Source organism: Phoca vitulina, unplaced genomic scaffold (genome assembly GCF_004348235.1).
Source record: "Phoca vitulina isolate PV1807 unplaced genomic scaffold, GSC_HSeal_1.0 scaffold33, whole genome shotgun sequence".
Classification (NCBI taxonomy): Eukaryota; Metazoa; Chordata; class Mammalia; order Carnivora; family Phocidae; genus Phoca; species Phoca vitulina.
Genome location: NW_022589736.1, coordinates 822,331 through 846,579, shown reverse-complemented (window position 1 = coordinate 846,579; position 24,249 = coordinate 822,331). Strand labels below are relative to the sequence as shown.

General features: G+C 62.0%; 3 protein-coding genes across 8 annotated transcripts; 2 read left to right on the top strand and 1 right to left on the bottom strand.

The window, feature by feature from the left end:
- The first annotated feature begins 1,318 nt into the window (after positions 1-1,318).
- E4F1 (E4F transcription factor 1) lies at positions 1,319-10,723 on the top strand. 4 transcript variants are annotated; one of them, XM_032426006.1, is made up of 14 exons: positions 1,319-1,573; positions 3,625-3,776; positions 4,740-4,845; positions 7,109-7,302; positions 7,410-7,530; positions 7,662-7,823; positions 7,911-8,080; positions 8,429-8,638; positions 8,867-8,972; positions 9,127-9,344; positions 9,600-9,798; positions 9,879-10,021; positions 10,091-10,153; positions 10,240-10,723. In XM_032426006.1, the coding sequence occupies exons 1-14, from the start codon at positions 1,408-1,410 to the stop codon at positions 10,594-10,596; spliced, it is 2,367 nt and encodes a 788-aa protein (XP_032281897.1). In that variant the 5' UTR covers positions 1,319-1,407; the 3' UTR covers positions 10,597-10,723. The 4 variants fall into 4 exon arrangements, with proteins under 4 accessions (XP_032281897.1, XP_032281896.1, XP_032281900.1 ...); XM_032426005.1 differs by having other exon boundaries at positions 8,864-8,972; XM_032426009.1 differs by having other exon boundaries at positions 1,320-1,573; positions 7,662-7,814.
- A 177-nt stretch (positions 10,724-10,900) lies between these two features.
- Positions 10,901-15,072, top strand: DNASE1L2 (deoxyribonuclease 1 like 2). Its single transcript, XM_032425835.1, has 8 exons — positions 10,901-11,591; positions 11,848-12,008; positions 12,101-12,189; positions 12,295-12,378; positions 12,460-12,560; positions 12,641-12,753; positions 12,901-13,152; positions 13,465-15,072. Exons 1-8 carry the CDS (start codon positions 11,336-11,338, stop codon positions 13,516-13,518), a joined length of 1,110 nt encoding a protein of 369 aa, XP_032281726.1. The 5' UTR covers positions 10,901-11,335; the 3' UTR covers positions 13,519-15,072.
- Positions 15,073-15,178: 106 nt separating this feature from the next.
- ECI1 (enoyl-CoA delta isomerase 1) lies at positions 15,179-23,906 on the bottom strand. 3 transcript variants are annotated; one of them, XM_032425832.1, is made up of 7 exons: positions 23,352-23,906; positions 23,153-23,266; positions 19,996-20,123; positions 17,702-17,848; positions 16,866-16,987; positions 16,601-16,779; positions 15,179-15,460 (listed from the first exon to the last, which is right to left on the bottom strand). In XM_032425832.1, the coding sequence occupies exons 1-7, from the start codon at positions 23,401-23,403 to the stop codon at positions 15,294-15,296; spliced, it is 909 nt and encodes a 302-aa protein (XP_032281723.1). In that variant the 5' UTR covers positions 23,404-23,906; the 3' UTR covers positions 15,179-15,293. The 3 variants fall into 3 exon arrangements, with proteins under 3 accessions (XP_032281723.1, XP_032281724.1, XP_032281722.1); XM_032425833.1 differs by lacking the exons at positions 23,153-23,266; positions 23,352-23,906 and adding an exon at positions 20,252-22,461; XM_032425831.1 differs by lacking the exons at positions 19,996-20,123; positions 23,153-23,266; positions 23,352-23,906 and adding an exon at positions 18,353-19,989.
- Between the last annotated feature and the right edge of the window lie 343 nt (positions 23,907-24,249).

Sequence of the window (24,249 nt, the reverse complement as noted above, 5' to 3'; positions counted from 1 at the left end):
GTCCTCGGGGCCCCAGCTGGGCAGCCCCGGCAGGGAGACAGTCTCTGCTTGGTGTCCTTCCCAGGGCAGAGCTGCCCATTCTCTGCCTGGGCCCTTGGTCTTCCCTGGAGATTAGCCTTCCTGGAGGAGACCCGTTCTGATTCATCTGAATCTCTGGCATCCAGCACTGGGCTGGATCACAAAAAATAACTGAGCCGGGAGAGCACACCCTGTGGGTTTCCAGCCCATGGCTCTGGACCGACTTTGAGTCTCCAGTCTGCCCTCAGGCAAGCATCCTATCAGTTCTGTGCCCCAGTTTCTTCATCTTCAAAATGGGTATGATTGATACCTTACATGAAAGACCTGTACAGTGCTCAGCTTCAAAGAGCTAACTAAATACTGTCTTAGAAAGAATAAAAGGAATTTGTATGTGTTCATGGCAGCATTATTCATAATAAGTAGAAAAGGTGGAAACAACCCAAACGCGATGGATGAATCAATTGTGGTCTATCCAGATAATGGAATATTATTCAGCTATAAAAAGAAATGAAGTATGGTCACATGCTACAACATGCTACAACATAGATGAATCTGGAAAACATTATGCTAAGCAAAACAAGCCAGAGGAAAGCCCACATACGTAATTCCACTTATATGAGAATGTGCAGAAAAGGCAAAGCCACACAGACAGAAACTGGTTGCCAGAGGCTGGGAGTAGGGGAGAACGGGAGTGACTGCTAAGGGGACAGGTTTCCTTTCCTTTCCTTTCCGGACAAGGTTCCGGAACTAGATGGTGGTGATGCTCCTACAACACTGTGAATGCGCTAAATGTCACTAGTGGTGACTCTTACGTTATTTATTACAATCTAAAAGATATGCATTAGTCTAAAAGGGGTAGTGAAGCTACCCGAGAGCCAACCCCAATTCGGGGTCTTCCTTGGGACCCGGCAACCAGCAAGGGAGGTTCTGACCCGAGGCGGTGGGGCCGCGGCGGTGAGCACCACACTACTTGTCGGAGCCGGGGCCGTGCCCGGCGAGCCGCCCGCCTGCCTCGACCGTCCGGCGGCTCTCTCCGGCCTGACGCCGCTCGGGGAAGCCAGCCCTCCCCTCCTCCGGCGTGGCCACTACCCTGCCGCACCAAGCCCCGCCCTGAGGGCGCGCCTCTGACCCCGCCCCTCCGCCTGTCTGTCCGCTCCGCCGTCCCACGCCCCCGAGCAGCTCGCCCCGTGCCTTCTCTCCGGGAGTCTGGCCCCGCCCCTGCGGTTCCAGGCCCCTCCTCTCAGACTCCGCTCCGCCGCCTGTCTGTCAAACCCACCTGGCCCCGCCCCGTCGTCCTCCTCTCGTCGTTCTCTCTGGCTCCCCTCAGCGCGGCCCGTTGTTATGACGACACGGTCGTAAATCCGCCATCTTCCTGCGGCGCGTTGCGACATGGAGGGCGCGATGGCAGTGCGGGTGACGGCCGCGCATACGGCAGAAGCCCGGGCCGAAGCCGGGCGGGAGGCGGGCGAGGGCGGGGTCGCGGCGGCGGCGGCGGCGGCGGCGGCCTTGGCCCCTGGTGGCTTCCTAGGCCTCCCGGCGCCCTTTAGCGAGGAAGGTAACAGGGCCTGACGGGGTCGGGCGCGGCCGGGGTGGGGACGGCTCAATCCTGGCTGGAGGCAGCCCCGATGGCCTGAGCTGTGGACGCGACAGACCGTCCCAGACCCTGGTTCCTTGCGGCCCTCCCGGGTCCCCAAGGGGGTCCGGGCTGGCCCTTGGGGAGACAGCAGAGCCCAGTGGTGGTGAGCCGGTGCTCTGCAGCCAGCCTGCGAGCTTCATCTCAGACCTGCCGCTTTCTGGCTAGTTGATCCTGGGCAGGTGAGCCTCCCTTTCCCCTTACAAAATGGGGAGGATGTTGTTGCTGCTAGTAATGTGTTAGGCACTTACCCGCCTTGGCATTTTCATCCTAAAACCAACTCTGGAGGCTCTTACTGTTGTTATTCCCATTTTGTGGATGAGGGAAGTTGAGGTTCAAAGATGTCAAAGTGACCAGGTCACCCAGCTAGTAAGTAGCAAGGACTGGATTGTGTGACTCCTCAGCCAGGTCCCCTAACTTCTGGGCTCTGCGGCCTTCCAGTGGTGGTGACAAGGAAGGTAGAGCACGTGGTGACCCGCTGAGAGCAGTGCACACCCAGGGCTGGCTCACAGGTGCACGGATAGCTTTTCAGACAGAAGGAGGGTCTCTATCCTCAGCTCTCCAGGTTGGCCTGAGAGGAGGGGGCTGGCTGGTGCTACTGGGGTGGTGGTCCCTCTCTCCACAGAGCTCATATTCTCAGTACGTTTTTTTTCCTTGCTCCTTCTTATTCCAGCTGGGGAAGGGCAGGACCATTAGGGGCAGTGCCAACCTGGAGAGGGATCTCTTTGGAGGTTGCTGTGCCCTGCTGGGCTCGCCCCCTGCCCTGTCGGTGTTGTGTGGGCGGGGCATGTCCCTTCATCGGCAGCATTGAGTCAGACTTGGCCAGCGAGGTGGGAAGGTTAAGAGGGTGGTGGACACCTCAGTGCTTGGCTTGTGACTGTGAGCCATCTGGAGGGGACTGTGGTCTTCTGTGGGTCAGTCATGGCTGTGGTTTAGGCTTTTGTTTGCTCATTAATTCAGAAGACGTTGACCAGGCTCCTTCTCTGTGCCAGGCCTGGGTTTGACCTTGATGTGGGGCTGCAAGTGAGGCGCTGGGAACTGGTGGACTTTTATGGAAGCACAAGGGACATCCTCCCATCCCTTTGTGCAAGTGGCAGGTCATCTGGAGTAGACCCTCAGCTTCAGGTTCTGGTTCTAACACTCACCAACTGGGTGGCCTTGAATCTCAAGTCATTTTTCTGGAATGAGAATAGTCATCCTTATTTCTCCAGGGTGCTGGCTGGATTTGGTGACATCCCCAGGGAGGTGCCTGGCACCCAGTAGAAACTCAGTGAGTGGGAAGTGTCTTCTGTAGGACCTGGGGCAGGCACTGGCTGGTCAGCCTAGATGGTGAGGGGCTCGGTGTGATGTTCCTGAGGTGTGGAGCCCCTGTGGGAAGTTCCACCCTGAGTGTCTTCAGGAGAACAGGGAGCTCCTGCCTGTTCAGAAACAGCAAAGCAGCAAGTCAGTGAGGAAAAAGGGTTACGGGTCAGGGTGTCCTGCCTCTTCTGTCTTTGCCGAGGGCTGGCCTCTCAGCCAGAGCCCCGTGGACATTAGCCCACTGTTCCCCACTGGACCATACACGCACTGCATTGGCCCATTTTATGATGAGCAAATGGACCCAGACATGGTCACTGAGGTGCCGAAGGGCACATGGATAGCCCAGAAGTCTTAATCCCTGGTCCTCCACTGTCCCCAAACTGGTGTGGGCGAATCCCTCCACCTCCTAGTTGCTCGCTGGGCCTCTGTCCCCTCATCTCTGAAGTGGGGGTTTTGGACACAACTAACTCTATGGTTGGGGCCACCACTTGCTGGATGCTGCTCTGCCTGGGGTGGGTGCCCCTTCTGCAGATCTCCAGAGGAAGGGGGCTGGCACCCTAGTCCTCCACGGGTGTTCTCAGCCCCTCTGGGAGGACTGGGGAAGCTGCCTCCGCTTCTGACGGCACCCAGGCCTGGAGGCCCTCCTGAGCCCCACTGACCACAGGCTCTTGCAGATGAGGACGATGTGCACAGATGTGGCCGCTGCCAGGCGGAGTTCACTGCCTTGGAAGACTTTGTTCAGCACAAGCTCCAGAAAGTGTGCCAGCGGGCCCCCCAGGAGGCCCTGCCTGCCGCCCGTGCCGCTGGCGCGCTGCTGGCCCAGGAGGTGGGCGCCCCCCCCCCCCGCACATACCTGTGCATGTGTGCGTTGCCCCCTGACAGCTGGAGGGGGTGGGTGCAGCGGGTTCCCTGTGGCTTGGGGGCTGGGCGGGAGGCCGGCGTCTGCTCATGCATGAGGGAGGGTCTGGGCCCGGCCCCCGAGAGCTTGGCGGTGCTCAGGGTGGTCCAGCCTTCTCAGTGGCCTCTGGCCAGAGCCTGTGCAGTTGAGGTCCCTCCTTTCTTGGAACCTCAGGGCCTGTCCTGGCTCAGGGCTTGTCTCCTGCCCTGTACACACAGTTCCTCTGGATTCCATAAACGGTGGCTCTGGGGGTCCTGCCACCTTGTCATAAAAATGGCCAACTTTGTGGTGTTGTGCACATGCTTGGCTACACGCGTGGTCTCATTAGGGCCCACAGTACCCTCGAAGGGTGGCATTCCCGTCATCCTCATTGTATGGAGGTGGGAAAGGAGATTCTGAGAGATGTCAGCTGCCTCAGGTCATCACAGAGTGGCCCAGAAGTCATAGGGCTCACAGCTGCCTCATTCTGACCCTGTGCCCTTGTCTGGCCGCTCCCAGTGGTGCCCTTCCCTCCAGGAAGACCCCCGGTCCCACATACCTGGGGCTCTTTCCCTCGATACCCTGGCTGCGGCTGGTGGGTGTAGGTGCTGACCTTCATCCTTGCACAGCCAGCTGAGCCGCAGGCCTGGGCCACTGGCCACTTCCTTCTGGAGCCCTCCACATAGGTTCTTGGGGCTCTGCATTCAGCCCACGGTGGCCAGAGGCATTTGAGTGATGGGGCTGATCCCTTAGGCCTGGGATGGAGGGACCAGGCAGGAGTCAGGCTCAGAGCAGGGACAGGAGAGATGTTGCGGGGGAGATGAGAGGCCTCACCACAGCCTTCCTGCATGAACATAAACCCAAGCCTGTCCTCTGGAGCCCCGCAGATGAGTCCTCTCTGTCCCCTGGCAGGTGGTGCCAGCGGCGGCAGGCCCGGAGGAGCCCATCACTGTGGCCCACATCGTGGTGGAGGCAGCCGCTTTAACGGCAGACATCAGCCACGCATCTGACCTTGTTGGTAAGCCCGCACGGTCCCACCATGGCTGTCCGCGTGTGGCTCTCAGCACAGCTGTTGCTGACCTATCAGCTGTTAGTGGTCAGTACCAGAGGCTAGGGACCCTTGTTGCCCGTGTCTCTGCTCTCCTGAGAGCAAGGCCTGCCTGAGGAGGGCTAAGGCCCTCAGGGCTGAGCACCAGGCACCAGGCCCTGCCCTGCCAGGAAAGGGGAAGCATGTTGCTTGCACTCAGAGTCCTCACTTTGTGCGTAGTCAAGAGCTGGCTGTTTCCTCTGGTTGCTTCTGCAGTTTTTTCCCTGGTCCTTCTGCAATCTTCACTGTTTTTCTACCACCCCCGGTTCCTGCTCCTTACCCCACGGTCGGCTCTGATGGGTCAGGTTGGGGTATGCATGGGATGTACTTGCCACTCCAGCTCTGTCCTGACCTGCTGTCTGACCTTGCTGTCCCCTCCCATGTGGGGGTGGCGACTCCTGCCCTGATTCTCACCTGGCTTTTATGAGCATACAGAGCCAAGTCAACCTCTTTGATGGCTCTTTTTAAGTCAAAGTGCTCTACTGATTAGGGGAGGGGTGTCGACAGGTCTGGACTGGGAAGGGGGAACCTTCAAAGGACCGCCAGCGGCTGGGTGTGTGCCCCGCAGGAGGGAGGCTGGGCGGGGCCTGCTGCCAAGTTGGGAAGGCCATGGTTGTTACCTGGCGGTCTGCTGGGCAGGAGTCTTGGCAGGTGCGAGAGTGGGTGGCCTGACGGGATACGGGCTTGGGCAACAGGTAGAACTTGGCCTTACGAAGTGCTGGGAACCAGCTGGGACAGGAAGAGAGATGGAGACCTCAGGGAGGGGAGTGTCAGAGCAGGCCTTTCTGCCAAGGTCCCACCTCAGGGAGGCAGCAGGACACCTGTCCCCATCTCCGTGCTGTCTGACATTCCTGTGGATGGGGACATTGGCCTGTGCCACTCCGGGACAGGAATGTTGTCATGGGGGAGGTGGGGCTGCGCTACGGCCCTGGCATGGAGTTTGGTTTCTGGGGTGAGTGGTGTCATACGGGAAAACAAGTTCCCTGGGCTCGGGCGGCACCCACAGGTCCCAGACCCCTGGCCAGCCAGGCCCCTTCCCAGCACCGCAGCCTCCGGCCGGCCCACACCTGCTGCTCAGCAGCTCCGCCCTGAGCTCCGGGGGCTCCTCTCCGGCACCTCCTGTCTCTCTTGCCCCCTTGGGTGCCCCACATGTCCTCTTGGTGTTAGCTGCTTATTGGTCCAGGTTGGCTAGAGTCCTAAACTGCCAGTTGCTGGCATCCTAGGACTGGAGCATCTTATTTCTTGCCGGGCCAGGGGCCTCAGGGGGCAGGGGCTGTGTAGGGGGTACCCGTACCAGGCCCTCCTGCCTCTTCCCTGCAAACAGACTTGCATTTCATCTCTGGACTCAGGGCAGCCATGTTTCTCCTTCCTTGACCCCTCCATCCGCTCTCTGTCACGCCACACTCTATCTCAAGTTCTTGCTTGGCAGAAGTCCCCGTCCTTTTGGAAGTTTGCTTCTGGGGCGGAGGAAAGATAGATCATCAGGCACGTCAGCCAGGGCAGAGGCTAGAGATGCCCTTAATTATTTCTGAGTCACGGTGCTTCCCTTGTTTGGGAGAATGGCTTGTCAAAACACTCTGCCCATCTGATTGAGATGGTTCCTAAGAGGTGGCTTTACAACCGTTCCCCACACGTCATATTTAGGAGCAGAAATCGTGAAGTGTGTTTACAGCTTAGCTTTGCACGTTATCGGATCTCTTCATCACCCGTGAGAGGTGCTAAAGCCCGGCCTCCTTCCTCAGGCAGTCCCAGGTGTCTCGGGAGCACTCATTCATGCTCCCAGATGTGTCCCCAGCCTCCCTGCCTCGAGACACAGCAGGGGATCCCCAGAGGCAGCCGCCTTACCTGTCAGGGAGCCAGTGCCGTGAGCAGGGCAGGTGGTCCACCCCCCGTCTCCGTGCTGGCACTCGCTTGTCCCTCGAGGTGGCAGGACCCCTGCCCACATCTAGTCCTGTGCTCCTTGGCTTAGGAGGGGCACTGGTGCTCATGCTGGGTCTCCCCACTGGGAACGTTCTGGGGTCTTGGAGCTCCTCCGGGCAGCTCTGCAGACTCGGAGGAGGTGCCTCCCACTCGTGGAGCAGGTGCCAGGCACCGGGGCTGGAGGTGGTTGGGACAGCTCCGCTGCCCCCTCCCTGCCCCCCTCGCAGTGTTCCCCGCTAGGGATCCGAGCCTCGGCTGACCCCTCTCTCCTCAGGCGGCGGACACATCAAAGAGGTCATTGTGGCTGCTGAGGCAGAGCCGGTGGACGGCGAGATGGCAGAAGCCCCAGGCAGCCCCAGCCGTCAGGGCCCTGGGCTCAGCGGGGAGGGCGAGCAGGCTCAGGTCAAGCTGCTGGTGAACGAGCACGGCCGCTACGTGTGCGTGCTGTGCCACAAAACCTTCAAGACGGTGAGCCCTGGGGCCGCGCGCGGGGGGCCGAGCCGGCTGCTGGGGCCGGGCCTCCTCCCCCTCCCGCCCCGGGAGGCGCCTGAGCCCCACTCGTCCCCTCCCCCCAGGGCAGCATCCTCAAGGCCCACATGGTCACCCACAGCAGCCGCAAGGACCACGAGTGCAAGCTGTGTGGGGCCTCCTTCCGGACCAAGGGTTCGCTCATCCGGCATCACCGGCGGCACACAGGTGAGCCAGGAGGGGACTGGGGGCCACGCGGCACACTGCCACGGGCGCTGCTGGGGCCCCGGCCTCTGACGGGCCGTGATGCTGCGGCTCCGGGCCTGCCTTCCCCGGGGCCGACTCTGTTCTCTCCACAGATGAGCGCCCCTACAAGTGTGCCAAGTGTGGGAAGAGCTTCCGGGAGTCGGGTGCGCTGACCCGACACCTGAAGTCTCTCACCCCGTGCACAGAAAAAATCCGCTTCAGCATGAGCAAGGACGTGGTTGTCGGCAAAGAAGACGCGCCTGCAGGTCAGCGAGGTAGGGGCTCCCTGGCCTGGCCCTGGCCCTGGGGGCCACCCTGGTTGGGCGGGTTTCTTCAAGGATTCTCTTGCTTCTGCCTTAAAGGGTCTGGCACCTCCACTGTGGGGACGGTCCCATCTTCATCGGTGACGGGCGAACCTATGGAGACCTCACCCGTGATTCACCTGGTGACAGATGCCAAGGGCACTGTCATCCACGAAGTCCACGTCCAGATGCAAGAGCTTCCCCTGGGCATGAAAACCCTGGCCCCAGAGGTGCGGGCCGGCCGGGGGGAGTGGCCTCTGTCTGCCCAGTGCCAGGCTCTGGTCTGGTCACTGGCTCCAGCGGGAGCAGGACTGACCTGGTCCGCCTTCCTGGTGCTCAGTCTGGTGGCAGGGGAGGTGGAATGCCAGTGGCACGCCACAGGGCGGCGAGGGACGGGGAGCTGGGGGGAAGGGGGAGAGTAAGGGCGGGGAGAGTGGGCTGTGGGGTTCCCCGAAGCATTCCTCTGGGTGTGCACGGTGCCCCCCCAGGCCCCGTGGGGCCTGCCCTGTGCAGTGGGTACAAGTGGGTGCCGCGTGCCAGGCTGCCTGGCCAGCTTCCCTCCCTCTGCCTGCCCACAGCCCCCGGACCCCGAGGAGCTTCCCTGTTCCAACGAGGGTGGCCGTGAGAACCTGCTACACCAAGCCATGCAGAACTCCGGCATTGTCCTTGAGCGTGTCACCGGCGAGGAGGGGGCCCTGGAGCCGGCCCCTCCTGCCGCACCCAGTCCCCAGACCCTGGGAGACGGTCCCCCAGAGCTGCCACTGCTGGAGGTGGAACCCGTGGAGACAGTAGGTGCCTGCGCTGCGGCGTGCTCCTTCGAGGGGGGCTGGACCTCAGCTACAAGGGCACCACCCCAGCCTGGCAGGCATCCTCCCTGCTGTGCTCCCTGTTGACTGCCTTCTCGGGGCTCACGATGGAGCTTGCGGGGTGGGGGTGCCATGGGTCTGTTCTTGGGACTGCTGGGGTCTCGCCCGCAGTAGGTGCTGGAGGCGTGCTGTGCCCCTCCCCCCCAGCAGGTGGCCAGTGGGGCCTCCGCTGCGCCCAGGACCCACCCATGCCCTCAGTGCAGTGAGACCTTCCCGACAGTGGCCACCCTGGAGGCCCACAAAAGGGGCCATGCAGGTGGGTGGGGGGGGGAGGGTGGGGGGTGGGGCACCGGGCAGCAGAAGGCCGGGATGGGCCTTGGGTGTGCAGTGGGCGGCTAGGTTGGTCCCTGGGTGGGCAGCAGGCAGGGGGCCGAGGGGTGGACCCGGCCTGACCTCGTGTGCGGCCCCAGGGCCAAGGCCGTTCACATGCGTGCAGTGCGGCAAGGCCTTCCCCAAGGCCTACCTGCTCAAGAAGCATCAGGAGGTGCACGTGCACGAGCGCCGCTTCCGCTGTGGGGACTGCGGGAAGCTCTACAAGACCATCGCCCACGTCCGCGGCCACCGGCGCGTCCACTCCGATGAGCGGCCCTACCCGTGTCCCGAGTGTGGCAAGTGCTACAAGACCAAGGTGGGCCTTCAGGCCCTGGACCCTGGCATCTGACCCCCCCCCAATCCACCGGCTCCCCTGCCCCGGGCCAGATCCACACCATGTTCCCTGCCTCCCAGCTGCTGCCCTCCCCCCGCCCCCAGTCTCTCCTGACCACGAGGGCCCTCACCCCTTCTGCCTGGCCCCTGGGCCCTTTCCCTTGGCCCGCGGGGGGCAAGAGAGTGCGGGCTGAGCCGTGGCCGAGGCCAGGTGGACGCTGATGGTGGGGCCCCACAGAATGCCCAGCAGGTGCACTTCCGGACACACCTGGAGGAGAAGCCGCACGTGTGCCCGTTTTGCAGCCGAGGCTTCCGGGAGAAGGGCTCCCTGGTGCGGCACGTGCGGCACCACACGGGTGAGAAGCCCTTCAAGTGTTACAGGTGCGGCCGCGGCTTCGCCGAGCACGGCACGCTCAACCGGCACCTGCGCACCAAAGGTCAGGGCCGCGGGCAGCGGGGGTGGGGGGGAAGGCCGGGAAGTCGCCCCGCTGATTGAGCCCCCCCACCCCGCCCACAGGGGGCTGCCTGCTGGAGGTGGAGGAGTTGCTGGTGTCCGAGGAGAGTCCCGCGGCAGCCGCCACCGTACTCACCGAGGACCCGCACACCGTGCTGGTGGAGTTCTCGTCCGTCGTGGCCGACACCCAGGAGTACATCATCGAGGTGGGTGTGGGGCCGCTGGGGCGGGGCCGGGCCTCGGAGCGGCCAGGCTGACCTCTGACCCCCGCCCAGGCCACTGCGGATGACGCGGAGACTAACGAAGCCGCGGAGATCATCGAGGGCCCCCAGACGGAGGTGAGGGACCGGAGGAGGGCTGGGGGGCGGAGGGGCGGCCTGGTGCCCTCCCTGCAGCCGCCGGCTGAGCCGCGAGCCACCCGCAGGTGGACAGCCGCATCATGAAGGTGGTGCAGCAGATCGTGCACCAGGCTGGCGCCGGGCACCAGATCATCGTGCAGAACGTGACCGTGGACCAGGAGGCGGGGCTGGGCCCAGAGGCGGCCTCGGCCGACACCATCACCATCGCTACGCCGGAGAGCCTGACGGAGCAGGTGGCCATGACGCTGGCCTCGGCCATCAGCGAGGGCACTGTACTCACGGCCCGTGCGGGCGCAAACGGCGCCGAGCAGGCCACTGTGACCATGGTTTCATCGGAGGACATTGAAATCCTGGAGCACGCAGGCGAGCTGGTCATCGCCTCACCGGAGGGCCAGCTCGAGGTGCAGACGGTCATCGTCTAGCCTGGCCGCCCGCAGGCTTCCGGGGCGGGGCTGGGCAGGGGCGAGGACCCACAGAAGAGGGGACACAGAATGCAGGTGTTCAGAGGGGGTGTGGGAGTGTAAATAGTTTTTTCTTGCTTTACAATAAAACATGAAAACCCACTACTTGTGATGCCACTGCCCTGGCAGATTCCCCTGTGGCGGCCCCCTGCCTGCCCGCCTGCCCCGCCCCCCCACTGCCTCCTGCCCAGGGGCCCCCCTGCCCGGCCCCCTTGCAGACTCGCGCGCCTCCCGCTCAGGCTGGCGGCGCCGTGGCGGTGTGTGGGCGTCCCTGGCATGTGGACAGGCAGCCTGCTGCTGCCGCCCTGCCCTGCCCAGTTGGGAGTCATGACCCCAGCTTCCCCAGCCCCACGGAGGTGGGTGGGAGGGGGCGCTGCTTCACGGCCTCCAACCCTGGGGCTGTCCGGGGACGGGGGAGGGCAGGGCACCCAGGCTGGGAGGGGACAACGGAGCAGCAGCGGGAGAGCTGCCGGGAAGATCTTCACTGAATGCACAGCCTGCCTTTTCTCAGGGGGCACCCCTGACGGAGGGAGATTCTGGATGACCTAGTTTGGGAGGGTGGGGGTGTGAGGACAAGAACAAGGCCTGGACCTTGGGTGGCTGACCCTTTCGTCCAGTCCTGACACAGTTTTGGGGGGGCTGGCAGGGTCATGGGAGCCCTGGTTCTGATGGTCTTGGTGCGGGAGCAAGCTCAGGGTTAATGCCCCTGCCACCTTGCCCCCAGGGCTCTCCCTGGGAACCGGAACCAGCAGTTCCAGCGTCCATCTCCGCAGAGGGGGTGGGGCCGGAGCAGTCCAGCCCCTCCCTGGACAAGGGCCTCAAATACCCTCCTGGGCCCTGGCACCACAGCTGCTGTGGACAAACTCGGGGAGCCGGTCTTGTGCCACAGACACACCCCCAGCCTGGATCTCCAACCTCGGTCCTGAGCCTCAGATACCGCCCCATCCACATCCCAGGTGAGTCCGGGGACCGGGCTGACCAGGGGCCTGGATGGGGATGGGGTCCCTCTATTTGGGCCTCAGTTTCCCCAAGGAGTAGAATGGCCACGGTAAGCCTAGTGTACCATTGGGGAGACGTGGAGACGCAGGGAAGGATGCGCCTTGGACCTCCGAATCAAAGGTCCCTGCCCGGCCCCTGGGGCTGGGACGGAGAGGGGTGGCTCGCTGTGTCTGACGCCAGGTCCGTGCTCAGGAGCGTGTCTGTCCCTCCCAGCCCGCCCGCTCTGCGCCATGGGTGGGCCCCAGGTCCTGCTGGCCGCGCTATGGGCCCTGGGGGCCGCCGGAGCCGCGGCGCTGCGCATCGGCGCCTTCAACATCCAGAGCTTTGGCGACAGTAAAGTGTTGGACCCGGCCTGCGGCGGCGTCATTGCGCAAGTAAGGCCGGGGACCGGGGGCGGGGCCGCAGCTGGGCTTCCCGGGTGAATCCGCCGCGCGCGTGACCCCGCACCTGCCGGCCCCTCCCCCAGATCTTGGCTGGCTATGACATCTCGCTGGTGCAGGAGGTTCGAGACCCGGACCTGAGCGCCGTGTCCGCGCTCATGGAGCAGATCAACAGGTGCGGGGAGGGGGCGGGGGACAGGGCCCAGCGTTCGGAGCCCAGGCCCGGATCGCGGGGCTTGGTCCCGTGCCTTGACCCCGGGCCTGGCCGGTGTCTCCGCAGCTTGTCCAGGCACGAGTACAGCTTCGTGAGCAGCGAGCCCCTGGGTCGGGACCAGTACAAGGAAATGTACCTGTTCGTCTATAGGTGAGGGGCGGGGCCGCGGGGCTCGGGCGCGCGGGACGGAATGGGGCCGGCTCAGCGTGCCCGCCCGCCTCCTTCCTGCAGGAAGGACGCGGTGTCGGTCGTGGACACGTACCAGTACCCGGACCCGGAGGACGCTTTCAGCCGTGAACCTTTCGTGGTCAAGTTCTCGGCCCCCCGCTCGGGTGAGGCACCCCCCTCCCGCGGGCCCCACACCCCCGCCCCCGCCGTCCCCGGCCCCGCCTCTGACCCTCGCCTCCCGCAGCTGCCGGGGAGTTCGTGCTCATCCCGCTGCACGCGGCGCCGCACCAGGCCGTGGCGGAGATCGACGCTCTCTACGACGTGTACCTGGACGTGATCGACAAGTGGGGCACGGACGTAAGCCCCGCCCCCGCCCCGGGGACCTGTGCGCGCGTGCGGGGGGGGGTGTTCGCGCGTGCGCGGGGTTCGCGGTGCTCGCGCATGCGGGTGTGTGTGCGCGCGCGCGCGCGCGCGCGCTCAGCCCCGGCTCCGCGGCCCCCGCAGGACTTGCTGTTCCTGGGCGACTTCAACGCCGACTGCAACTACGTGCGGGAGCGCGACTGGCCGTCCGTCCGCCTGCGCAGCAGCGAGGTCTTCAAGTGGCTCATCCCCGACAGCGCCGACACCACCGTGGGCAACTCGGACTGCGCCTACGACCGCATCGTGGCGTGCGGCGCCCGCCTGCGCAGGAGCCTCAAGCCCCAGTCTGCCGCCGTGCACAACTTCCAGGAGGAGTTCGGCCTGGACCAGGCTCAGGCGAGTGCGCGAGCGCGGGGCGGGGGCGCCCCGCTTCTGAACACAGCGCCCTTAGCGGCTCGGTTCTGGCTGAAAGGATCGTCTGGGATGGCAGAAGATGCCCTTGGTCTCTTCTCGCGTGGGGTCTCCAGTCCGGGCCCCAGCCCACCTGCAGGCTGCACGGTGGGCTCCATCCCTGGCCGGTGTGGGGGTGCAGGGGTGGGGGGGTGCGGGCGGTGGAGGCGGTGAGGGGGTGGTCATTTTCCCAGGTGGGGCCCGAGGGAGGACAGGCTGCCCAGCGGGACGCTCAGGCTCCACCTCCTCTCCCTCCAGGCCCTCGCCATCAGCGACCATTTTCCTGTGGAGGTGACCCTGAAGTCGCACTGAAAACCCTCAAGGCCAGACTCAGGCCAGGAGAACAGCCCTACAGGGCTCCTTCTGGGGGGCTGGCTAGCCCCCAGCAAGGCCGCAGGGCAGGGTTGGCTGGACAAGCGGCTACAAAACATCACAGGACCACCCAGTCTGTTTGCCCATCTGTGAAATGGGCTACTCTACCTACCTCATAGGGTTGTGAGGAGCAGCCTGCAGAGCGCAGGGCACACGGCTGCGCTCAATAAACATGAGTGAGCGTTCAGCCAGGACCACGCTGGTCGGCTTCAAGGCCTCTGTGTCCTTTCTTAGGACTCAACCCCTCTGAGGCCCAAACTTTGGTCCTGCAGCCCAGTGGGTCCCGGGTCCCCACCCCCTAGGGGACAGGGATGGCCCGGCCTGCCCATTCACTCCCTGCTCAGGACGGATGCCCTCCAAGACCAGGCTGGCTCCAGAACGCTGCTCCCATGCTTGCTAGGGGAAGCTTGTCTCTTTCTTTATGCAAACTATACATGCTTCCAAGAACCCGTGCTGAGTGCAGTTGGGGATAAACACACCTTCGGCGTTGACACACAAGGCCAACCTCCCGGTCCCTGATGTCCCTCCTGCCCCCCGATTCTCGGGTCCTGCAGACCTCGCAGACACTTGTGTGTATGAGGGTTCCTGTCCTGCCCAGCAATGCAGGGGGCAGGCAGTCTGGAGCCCCCCCCACCCCCCTGTCCGTGGGCCGCCCTGGGACATCTGGGGAGCCCTTCAGTGGTGAGCAGGCTGGACTCCTCACACAGCCCAGGCAGGTGGGACCCACACACCCCATGTGCATACATAGCTCCTTCCATGGGGCCACCCTGGGTCGGCTCCTTCTCAGGAGCCCTGGGCTGGGCAGGGGCTTGTCAGGGAGAACCGCAGCCTATGTCCTGGGGAAGCCTGTCACCCGAGGACTAGAAATGTGCAGAACTGGGGTACAGGGGCCCAGTGAGGTTTCTGGTTTTGGAAACAACTCCACTTGGGTCTGGGAAGTGGCTTGAACCGTATGGAGGAAAAACCTTTGTTTCAAGAGTCTGGACGAGTTTTCTGGTGTGATCTTTCCAAAGTAAGACCAGGGCTGCTGCAGCACAGACCCACCAGTACTGCCTCCCGCACCCCTTGCCAAGCCCCCCGCCCCAGTCTCTGGACCATTGCGCTCCCTCTGTCTCAGTGAGCGGATGTGGTGGCCAAAGAGCTTTCCTCTGGGGGGGTCCTGTGTGGGTCACTGGCCCCCAGCAGTCAGGCAGCTGGGTAGCTAGGGATGGGACCACACCAGGACTTTGTTCCCACTTCTGCTCTGGCAAAGGGGACGCTCAGCGGCGGCTCTCACTGAGGTCCAGCACGGCCTGGCCCACCTGCCAGCAGAAGAGGTGCTCGTGGGGGGTGGTGGGCCCTTGGGACACTGGCTCCAGGGAACAGGGCTTTCTAAGGAGATTAGCAAAATGAAGAGCTACAAGTACTTTTACATTGGAAAATAGCTTGTTTAAAACCCCTCGGAATCAGAGGGCCCCCGGAGGGAGGACCACACCTCCCCCCTCCCCACTTTTTTTTTTTTTCTCTTTTTTTTTTTTTTTAAAGATTTTATTTATTTATTTGAGAGAGAGAGAATGAGAGAGAGCACATAAGAGGGGGGAGGGTCAGAGGGAGAAGCAGACTCCCCGCCGAGCAGGGAGCCCGATGTGGGACTCGATCCAGGGACTCCAGGATCGTGACCTGAGCTGAAGGCAGTCGCCTAACCAACTGAGCCACCCATGGAGGCGGCCCAGCCCTTAGCCTTTCTTCTGTTTGAGCTTTTCTAAGTACGCATGCAGAGACTTCTGGATGGAGTCTCTGCAGATGAAGCGGACAAAGTTCTGGATGTCCGCATCGCGCTCTGTGAGCAGGCGGTCAGCTGTGGGCTTGCGCATCAGGGTCTTGGTCAGCTGTCGGGCGTGGTCTACAGAAAAGGGCCCGAGTATGAAAACCCATTCCGACACCGTGGCATCACTCCCAACCTTTCCAAGAGAGTTCCAACAGAAACTCTGGTAGGAAACTTAGGACATACGAGTAAACAAGCAAAATGAAAACCAGCCCTTCCCCGCTGCCTACCCAGAAGCAGAGGGTGACACTGTGAAAACTGCCTATTACCCTGTCCCTCTCATTCCCCAATATTACGGGGGGTACTTTCCACATCACTAAGTACTCGTTCACAGCACAGTTAGGTCAGCGAACCTGGCCCCCCCACGGCCTAGGAGCTAAGAATGGTTTTTACACCGTCATGGAGTTGAAAAAAGGACGTTCTGTGACCCGTGAAAATTATATGCAATTTAAGTATCAGCACCGACACGCTCACTGGGTCATTGCCCTCGTGCTCCAGCACCACCGTGTGGCCGAGACTGAGTGACCCACAAGGCCGACCATCTCCCTGGCTCTTGAGAGACAGTCTGCTGATCCCTGGTCTCCCATCAGAGTGGACAGAACCAGCCCAATTTCTATAAACAGACAATAGTCTGTGCAGTGGGTTAGGAGTGGACCTAACCACAGCCCTAGAATCTGTGCATCTGGCCTTATTTGGAAAAGGGTTTCTGCGGATGAAGTTAGGATGAGATCATCTTGGATTTAGGGTGGGCCCCAAATCCAACAACGAGTGTCCTGACCAGAGAAAGGAAGAGGGGAGCCTGGAGACACAGACACGCAGGGAGGCCACGTGGAGGGAAAGCAGACTGGCGCGATGCATCTACAGGCCAAGGAGCGTCTGGAGCCGCCAGAGGCTGGATGAGGCAGGAAGGAGCCTCCTCTAGAGCCTCTGGGGAGAGCACGGCTCTGCCCAAACCTTGATTTTGGACTCCTGGCCTGCAGACTTGGAGAGAATGCATTTTTGTGGTTTTAAGGACCACACCTCCCCCCTCCCCCCGCCATGTGGTAATTTGTTGCAGTGGTAATTTGTTGCAGCAGGACTAAGTCAGTCTGCTGTTACAAACGGCACGTTCCTGATGTGCACACAGCCCCCTCCCAAGAGAACCCCGTGCTGTCACCAGGAGCATCAGGCTGTGGGGGGTCCTGGCTGCCGGTCCTGGCGCCCCCCCGTGCTCCTCACCTGGAATGTCCAGCCACTGGGCCATCACCGACCGTGCCGTGCTCTGCACCTGGTCTTCGGGCATAACCTGGTCCACCATGCCCACCCGGAGAGCCTCTGCCGGCGGGAAGAGCAAGCCCAGCTGCAGGGCGCGCTCTGCGCTGCGGTGCCCGATTGTGTTCACCAGCGTGTCTTTGAACCTGGAACACATGCACTTGTTGGGGACTCCCAGGTGGACGGGCTTGGGCCAGGGCGAGGTGAGTGTGGGTGCAGCCCCCAGCCTTACCAGAAGGGGGCGACAATGCCCAGCAGGGTCTCGTTCAGCCCTATGGCGTACTTGGGGTTGTTCGCCAGGACCCGGTAGTCACAGGTGAGGGACAACAGGCAGCCTCCGGCTGGGCTGACGCCCTGCAGGGGAAGAAACAGCACATGGCTTTGCGTGCTGCCGTTGGCGGGCTGGGGGGGCGGTTCCTGACTGTATTCCAGACAGCCAGGTCCCAAGGAAGAGCCCCCCCTCCCCGTCCCCATGGTGCTGCACCCACACTGGCTGGGCTGGGTGTGCACAATGGGGACTCGGGCTTGGCTCTGCCCGGAACCCTTCTGTCGGGGTCGCAAGCCGCCTTTCTTTTCAGTTTTTGTCGGGATGCTAAAATACCAAGTAGTTAGCCGAAGTGCCCCCCAGGACCCATCTCCATCCCCACCAGGACGTCCCAGGAACCCCAGACTCACACTGCCCTCACCTCACACAACCCACGGCCTCAGAGGCGGCCTGTGGAGTCTCCCTGACTCTTGCCAGCCTCCCGTCCCCTGGTTCAGACCCTCTGGCACCTCACTGGAGGGCCCCCGCCATGTCGTCAGGCACATGGCTTCCTGAGCCTTAGCAGCCCCTGCCTCCCCAGGCCAGGCCAAAGCAAGGCTTCCAGGGGTGAATCTGACCCCCTCCTTGTGCCCCCTCCCAATGCAGCCCTCTTGCTGAGCCCTGCCCCCACCCTTGTCACCTGGTCATACTGACCTCTGCACCTCTGAGGGCCTCCCCCACCCTTCCCGAGGGCAGGGCCCCGTCTGCCCCCCCTCCCCCCGCAGTGAGTCAGCAGGGCTGGGCTGAGGCCCGGGGACACTCACGTTGATAGCAGCAATCACCACCAGGTTGGACAGGTAGAACCGAAGCCACATTTCCTGCACCGCCTTCCAGTACTCCGCGTAGTGCTCGGGGTCCCTCCCGCACATCTCCGTCAGGTCCAGACCGGCGGAGAAGATCCCGGGGCAGTCCTGGGGGGCGAAGGAGCCAGGGGCCTCGTCAGAGTTCGTCCCTGGCCAGCCAGAGGTCCCGGGGGATGCTCCAGAGGCGATGGGGAGCCGGAGCTGGGGCTTCGGGGCACACGTTCTGATCTCCCCCCAAGGTCAAGCCAGCTGCAGACGCCAGGCCCGGCCGGGAGGTGCTGCTGTCACAACACAGCAAGGCAAGGAGGGGGCCACGAGGAGCCGAGAAGCCAGACCCCTGCCCTGGGGAGCGGCTGAGAAGGCATGTGTCCTGCGTAGATGCCCCAGGTTGTGACACAGCCACCAGAGGGGAGAGGAAAGCGAACACAGGCAAGCAGCGACAGCTGGGACAGAGGACGGCTTTCCAGCCAAGAACTGCTGGCCAAGATGGCAGACCGGGGTGGGGGTGGGGGGGCAGTAGAGTGACCAAGCGGCCGTCATGGGAAAAGCCTACACGTGGGGCTCCCGAGTGATGTCACGATGTCCCTAAGCAAACGAGAATGAGACACTCACGTGGCCGGAGCGTGCCCGGGGCTGGGGTGCTGGGGGCCGGCGCGCCCTGTTACTGACCCACGAACCAGGGTCAACAGCCGCATATCTCTGCGCAGTGGGAGGACGTGTGGAGTATGGGTGACGTCCCCACATCCTTCTATCAAGCGACAGGAACAGGTTGCGTGCAGGGTGCAGGACGCGGTTCCTCGGGGACCCCTGTGTAGCTGCGCGTGCGCCGCCCCTGGAGGCTGACCTCTCGTGCCCGTGTCCCGCCGCGGCCTCGGAAGGCCACACAGGTGCGGCTGCCTCTCGCGGACGCCCCTGAGCTGCGGCAGGGATGGCAGCCGCGGGGGGCCGAGCTCCTCCTGCTCTGAGCACATCCAGCATTTCTGCCTTTTTCCTGATCCTTCCCCGCCTGCTGGGGACCCCTCCCCCTGCACCCCACCCCCAGCCTGTCCGCACAGGGGCTTGCCCACTGAGGAAAGCAAAGGCAAAGAACGCTGTGACAGAAGCCGCTGTCATCCTAGCGGGGGAAGTGCTCCGCACCGACTAGAAAGAGGGAAATTTCTGCGATTCAGCAACAGGTCTGGAGGGAGCCAAACAGTGTCTTGGAAAAAGACACAGACCCGCCTTTACCCCTCCCCCCCGCCGGAACCTACGAATGTGACTCTTTGGAAACAGGGTCTTTGCTGATGTGATCAACACGAGATCACAGGAGAGCAGGGCCTCCTTCTAAGGAGGGGGACATTTGGACACACAGACACAGGGCGGAAGAGGCAGGAGTAGAGGAGGGCCAGGACCCTCTGGAGTGGAGGAAGCAAAGAGGGAGCTCCAGGAGAGAATGCCCCGCTGGTGCTGTGAGCCCTGTTCGTGGCCCTGTGCTGCGTCCCCACATCACCCCAACGTCACGCCGCCCACTGTCATCTGCTGCGGGCCCACCGGGCAGGCCTCTGCTCTGGACACGGCAGGCACACAGCCAAGACCACAGTGCAGGCCCGTTTATGGGGAGATGACGCAGACCCGGGGAGAATGTGGGCTTCCGAGGGACGGAGGCTGACGGCGCCACTCGGAAGCCAGGGAGGCAGAGGGGCCTTTTCTTCGTTGCTGAGGGACGGAAGTTCATCCTTGTGGCTCTCTTGGTTTCAGAGCACAAGAGAGAAAAGGTCATGCTCCAAAACAACATCCTAAATGGAGCATTTTCAGAAATTATCTGGAGCACAAAGTTCCCAGGCAGTTGCAACCCGTCCAGGCAGGTCAGCGGTAACTGTCACAAGCACTCACACCCAGGAGCATCCTACCCTGGGAGCTGCACCGAAGAACCCTCTCCTCCACAGGGCGAGGTTCTGCTCTGCAAAGCCCAGCCCCCCAGCACCCACTGGCCGTGTGCATCGGGCCCGCCCGACAGCCCCACACAGCTCAGAGCTGTGACAACACTGGGTCACACCCAGGACGACCCAAGGGTTTAAGGAAAGCAGGTGCATGCCCAGTGGGCGTTCCGAACCTGTCTGCAAGAAGCTGGGACCATCTGCCTTTGATAATGGCAGAACCGAGACCTTCTCACTGGTCTCTGTAATATGGAGGCACGTCTATCGGGGGACACGCATGTGATAGGCAGACGGCGCCTGAGTTTGGACTTTGAACTCAGGGAGCTAACGAGTACCCACTGATGTGATGATGATGCCATGGAAAGTCTTGTCGTTCTCCAGTTTCTCCAGGCTGATGAGCAGCTCAGTCAGAAACTCTAGGCTGAGGCTATTCACTGGGGGGTTCCTCATCTTCACCACAGCGACCCCTAGTGTGAACAAGAAGAGGGGAGGGCTCACAGCCAGTCCGGGGAAAGCACACCCAGCCAGCCTGCACCCTCAGCCCGGCCATGGCCAGCGACACGGTTCTTGTGTTTTCAGTGCAGGTGAGACCCACCTAACGTAAATTCACCATTTAAAAGTGGACAGTTCGGGACTGTGAGGTACCCACAGTGTCGCACAACCACCATGATCTAGTTGCAGAGCATGTCTATCCAAAAGAGGGCCCTGTGCCCATCAGCAGTCACCACCCCTCTCCGGCCCCTGGCAAGCGATCGTCTACTTTCCATCTCTATGGACTTGTCTACGCTGGACATTTCACATGAAAGGAAGCATCCAATCTGCGACCTTTCCTGTGGCTTCTTTCACCGAGCCCCGTGTTCTCAAGGCTGAGCCGAGCTGCAGTGTGGGGACCACGTTCTGTGTACCCACGCACGTGCTGGGGGACACCTGGGTTGGTTCCATCTTTTGGCTCTTGTGAATCACGCTGCTGTGAACGTTTGTGTGCAAAGTTTTGTTGATCCTTTTCTCCCAGATGCAAGTGCTCCGTCCCCAGGGGATGAGGAAATGGCCTCCGTTTCTTGAGGAGTGAGTGAGCAAACTCTAAGACCAGATGTGCAAGGAGGAACTCCCTTTGGGTGCTCTGGTTCACGCTTGTTTAAGGACAGAGAGGTTCTCCAACTCTCCCCGGTGTGCTCACGAGTCCTGCCAGCGCCCAGGGCAGGGCGGCTGGGGCCACGGGTGCTCACTGCCTGCCCGAGGACAGACCCCAAGGGCTACAGAAATGCCCCCGTTCACTGAGGGTCCATTTCTCCGGTCAGGACCTTACAAATCTCCGGATGGTCAACACAATTCTCTAGGGGTGACAACTAAGTCCTGAAGGCAAATGGGCTCTTTGGAGACCTCTGATTTCCAAGAAAGAAGTACTTATTAACTGGCCACCGGCAGTTTGTGTGCACAACAAATGTTTTCCAGAAGCAAGCTTCTGAAGTTGGTTCAGACTCAAGTTTCTGAGGCTGACTGGATTTTTTTTTTTTTTTTTTTTTGAGAGTGTGCAGGAGTGTGCGTGGGTGGGGAGCTGGGGGCGCGAGGAGGTGTAGGGATTCAAGCACCCAGAGAGACAAAATCTGACTTGTCTGTGCCTCCCTGGACGAGACTGACTGAAAAGCAGAGGAGGAGTGCCTGGAACGCTGGGCCTCCTTCGAAGTTTCCTGGCTGAACGCGGGCGGATTCTTACTGCAGCTCAAGGTTCTCATCCAGGGAGTCAGGGTTTCAAACACAGGCACCTGCAGTGATCACATACTGCACGAACTCCTTGCCGTGCACGGCCGTCCCGAGCCCCACGGCTCCTGTCACGCGCTGCCCCGCAGATGACCGTCCTGATTGTTAAAACTACGCCTTCCTTCTTGTTTTGCTCTTGCACGTGCTGTATCGACAAAACACAGTAACAGTGGAGACACAGCTTGGCCCAAGACCTTTCACCGCTACAGCGTCTGGTCCCCTTGCCCTCTGCTTTCTCCTGCTTTGGTGTCTGGAGTCACCTTTTCATTCGCCATCTCAGGGTTTGCTGGACAAGCCCGACAGGGAGGGGCAGCGGGAGAGACTCCATGCCCAGCAGGGAGCCCAGCGTGGAGCCTGAGTCGGGGCTCGATCCCAGGACTCTGAGATCACGACTGGTGCTGAAATCGAGGAGTTGGGCGCTTAACCTGCAGAGGCACCCGGGCATCCCGAGGCTGACTGGATTTTTACAGGCCTGGTCCAGCAGAATCGAGGGCACTGAGGGAAAGGTCAGTAGGCCAAAGATGTACATGAGTTAAGGAAGAGGACTTTGGGTGACCCTGATGTCACGGGGGAAACAGCCCCATCCCTGACCGGGGGCAGGTTGACTCAGCTGTCTGGGGCAGGGAGGGAGGCTGAGGCTGCAACCTGGCATCCCACACACAGCAGGAGGCCTCTGTCAAAAGGCTGAGGCCTAAAGCTAGGCCACCAGACAGCATGCCCTAAAACCTGGACGCCGGCCCATCTCTGATGACAAGCCTTCTCATGCCTCAGCTCGGGAGCTCTCTCAGGTAGAGGAAACATAGGTTTCTGTTTTGACAGTTCTTTTTCCACCTTTTCTGTCCCCTTTGCAGAGTTTTAAGAGCTGCTCTGATGGGAACTGGAGGGGAGGGGGGGGTGTTAGCAATGATCGCACTGTGGCTCCTGGCTTTAATTAGTAAAATATCTTCTAAGTTCTGTGCCATGCTGGAGTATTAAAAAAAGGAAAATAAAAAAAGAAATTTATTCCAAAATACTTCCAAGTATTTTCAACTTCCATTTTTTTTTTTTTTTTTTAGATTTTATTTACTTGATACACAGAGTGCACAAGCTGCGGGCAGAGGGAGAGGGAGAAGCAGACTCCTGGCTGAGCAGGGAGCCCGATGTGGGGCTGGATCCCAGGACGCTGGGATCATGACCTGAGCTGAAGGCAGACGCTTAACTGACTGAGCCCCCCAGGCGCCCTTCAACTTCCAATTTAATAGTTTAGATAAAGGGGCATACCCATCAAACTTTACAAACCCAAACCTTTGAACCTTCACAATGAATTGGGGTAGGGGCGCCTGCGGGGCTCAATCGGTTGAGCGTAGGGACTCTTGGTTTCGCTCAGGTCATGGTCTGGAAGTCGTGGGATCCAGCTCTGCGGGGAGTCGGCTTGGGACTCTCTCCCCCTCTGCCCACCCCCCACCCCCGCCCATGCGCACGCTCTCTCTAAAACGAATGGATAAAAACTGGGTTAAAACCGCACTTAAACCACCTGGACTGAGGACCCTTAAGCTTTGAATCCAACAGGCATGGTCTTCAATACCGGGCTTTATCTCGGCCTGTGGGCGTCCAGAGGCTCCCGGGAGCCGGGGACGAGAGTCCGGGCACTGCGCGGCACCGCGAGACCGCGCCCTCCCCACCCTGCACGGCTGCACGGCGGGAAATCGCGGGAGGCTGCCCCGCGCTGGTCCGGGCCTACGGCCCCGGGCGCGCTTACCTGCCGCCGGGTCCGGCTCCACCAGCACCCGCGGGCTCCTGAAGCACCGCAAGCCGTCCCCGCCGCCGGCCGCCGGCCCTGTCCGCCCGGGGGCCGCGCGGAGGCCCCGGGCCCCTGCGAACGACAGCACGAGGCCTGTTAGCCTCGCCCACCCGCCGGCCGCGGCCCCCGAACCCCCCCCGCCCCCCGACTCACGCACAGGGTCGGAGAAGGGCACGCGTCAGGACGGGTATTCCCACCGCCAGCGCCATCTTGACGCCCCGGTTAAGGTCGCGGCCGGCCCAGGACCAGGCCCAGGCCCCGCCCCGCGGCCCTCTCCTCCCAGAGGCCCTGCTCCGGCAGCCCCGCCCCACTTGGCTCGCAGGGTGTCAAGGCCGCGGGGCACGGCTGAGGCCAAGGTCGCGTGTGGGCCGCTGCCCGGGGCAGGCGCTTCCCCACCGCCCCGCCGGCGAACCCCGTGCGCCGCCTGCAGGCGGCGGCGCGATGGCAAGTTAGCCCGCTTCCCCTGCCGTCCACCGGCCAAAGCTAAGCTCGAGTCACTCGGGCAGGACTGCTGAGGCCAGGGCTGGCTGCACCGAGTCCCAGAGGGTTGCGAGTTCAGGCGGTGACAAGGGACTGGGGTGGAAGCTCCCGCTACCCCGGCATGTGAGCAGCAAAGGCAACCAGATGTCAGCAGGGCTGTCTCTCCAACTGCACCCGCAGAGACTGCAGTACTAAGATGGGGGGCTACCGGCTGCCTCCTGTGTGAGCTTCGCCTCGGCCGCGGAGGGGCACAGGAATCAAGCGGGTAGTTGAGGCAGGCATGGCGCTAAGAGCAGCCCACGCACCTTCCCCTTCCGCAGCTGGGCAGCAGGTGCCCACACTCCTGGCAGGAGCCCCTCCGGCAGCAGGATGAGCTGGGGGGAGCAGGAAGCCTATGTGCTACCTGCCAGGACGCTGCCTGGCGCTGACCGTCCAGTCCGCACAGTGAGTGGCTGAGACTTTAGTTTTTAACGTCTGATGTGTTTCCACATCTTCCTTCAACACAAAAGCATGGCTGAGTGGCAGAACAGCCTCAGCGGCCCAACACGCAGCACACGGGTTTTTGGTAAAATCTT

Bases quoted from the DNA above. Each gene is read 5' to 3' on its own strand.
- E4F1 (XM_032426005.1), top strand. From the start codon at position 1,408: ATGGAGGGCGCGATGGCAGTGCGGGTGACGGCCGCGCATACGGCAGAA. The intron at 7,303-7,409 runs GTGAGCCCTGGG...CCCTCCCCCCAG, and splicing joins GCCACAAAACCTTCAAGACG to GGCAGCATCCTCAAGGCCCA. The intron at 10,154-10,239 runs GTGAGGGACCGG...AGCCACCCGCAG, and splicing joins TCGAGGGCCCCCAGACGGAG to GTGGACAGCCGCATCATGAA.
- DNASE1L2 (XM_032425835.1), top strand. From the start codon at position 11,336: ATGCCCCTGCCACCTTGCCCCCAGGGCTCTCCCTGGGAACCGGAACCA. The intron at 12,009-12,100 runs GTAAGGCCGGGG...CCCCTCCCCCAG, and splicing joins GCGGCGGCGTCATTGCGCAA to ATCTTGGCTGGCTATGACAT. The intron at 12,754-12,900 runs GTAAGCCCCGCC...CGGCCCCCGCAG, and splicing joins TCGACAAGTGGGGCACGGAC to GACTTGCTGTTCCTGGGCGA.
- ECI1 (XM_032425831.1), bottom strand. From the start codon at position 18,853: ATGACAGCGGCTTCTGTCACAGCGTTCTTTGCCTTTGCTTTCCTCAGT. The intron at 16,988-17,701 runs GTGAGTGTCCCC...CTTCCCCTGCAG, and splicing joins TGGTGATTGCTGCTATCAAC to GGCGTCAGCCCAGCCGGAGG. The intron at 15,461-16,600 runs GTGAGGAGCACG...CCTTTTCTGTAG, and splicing joins CCAGTGGCTGGACATTCCAG to ACCACGCCCGACAGCTGACC.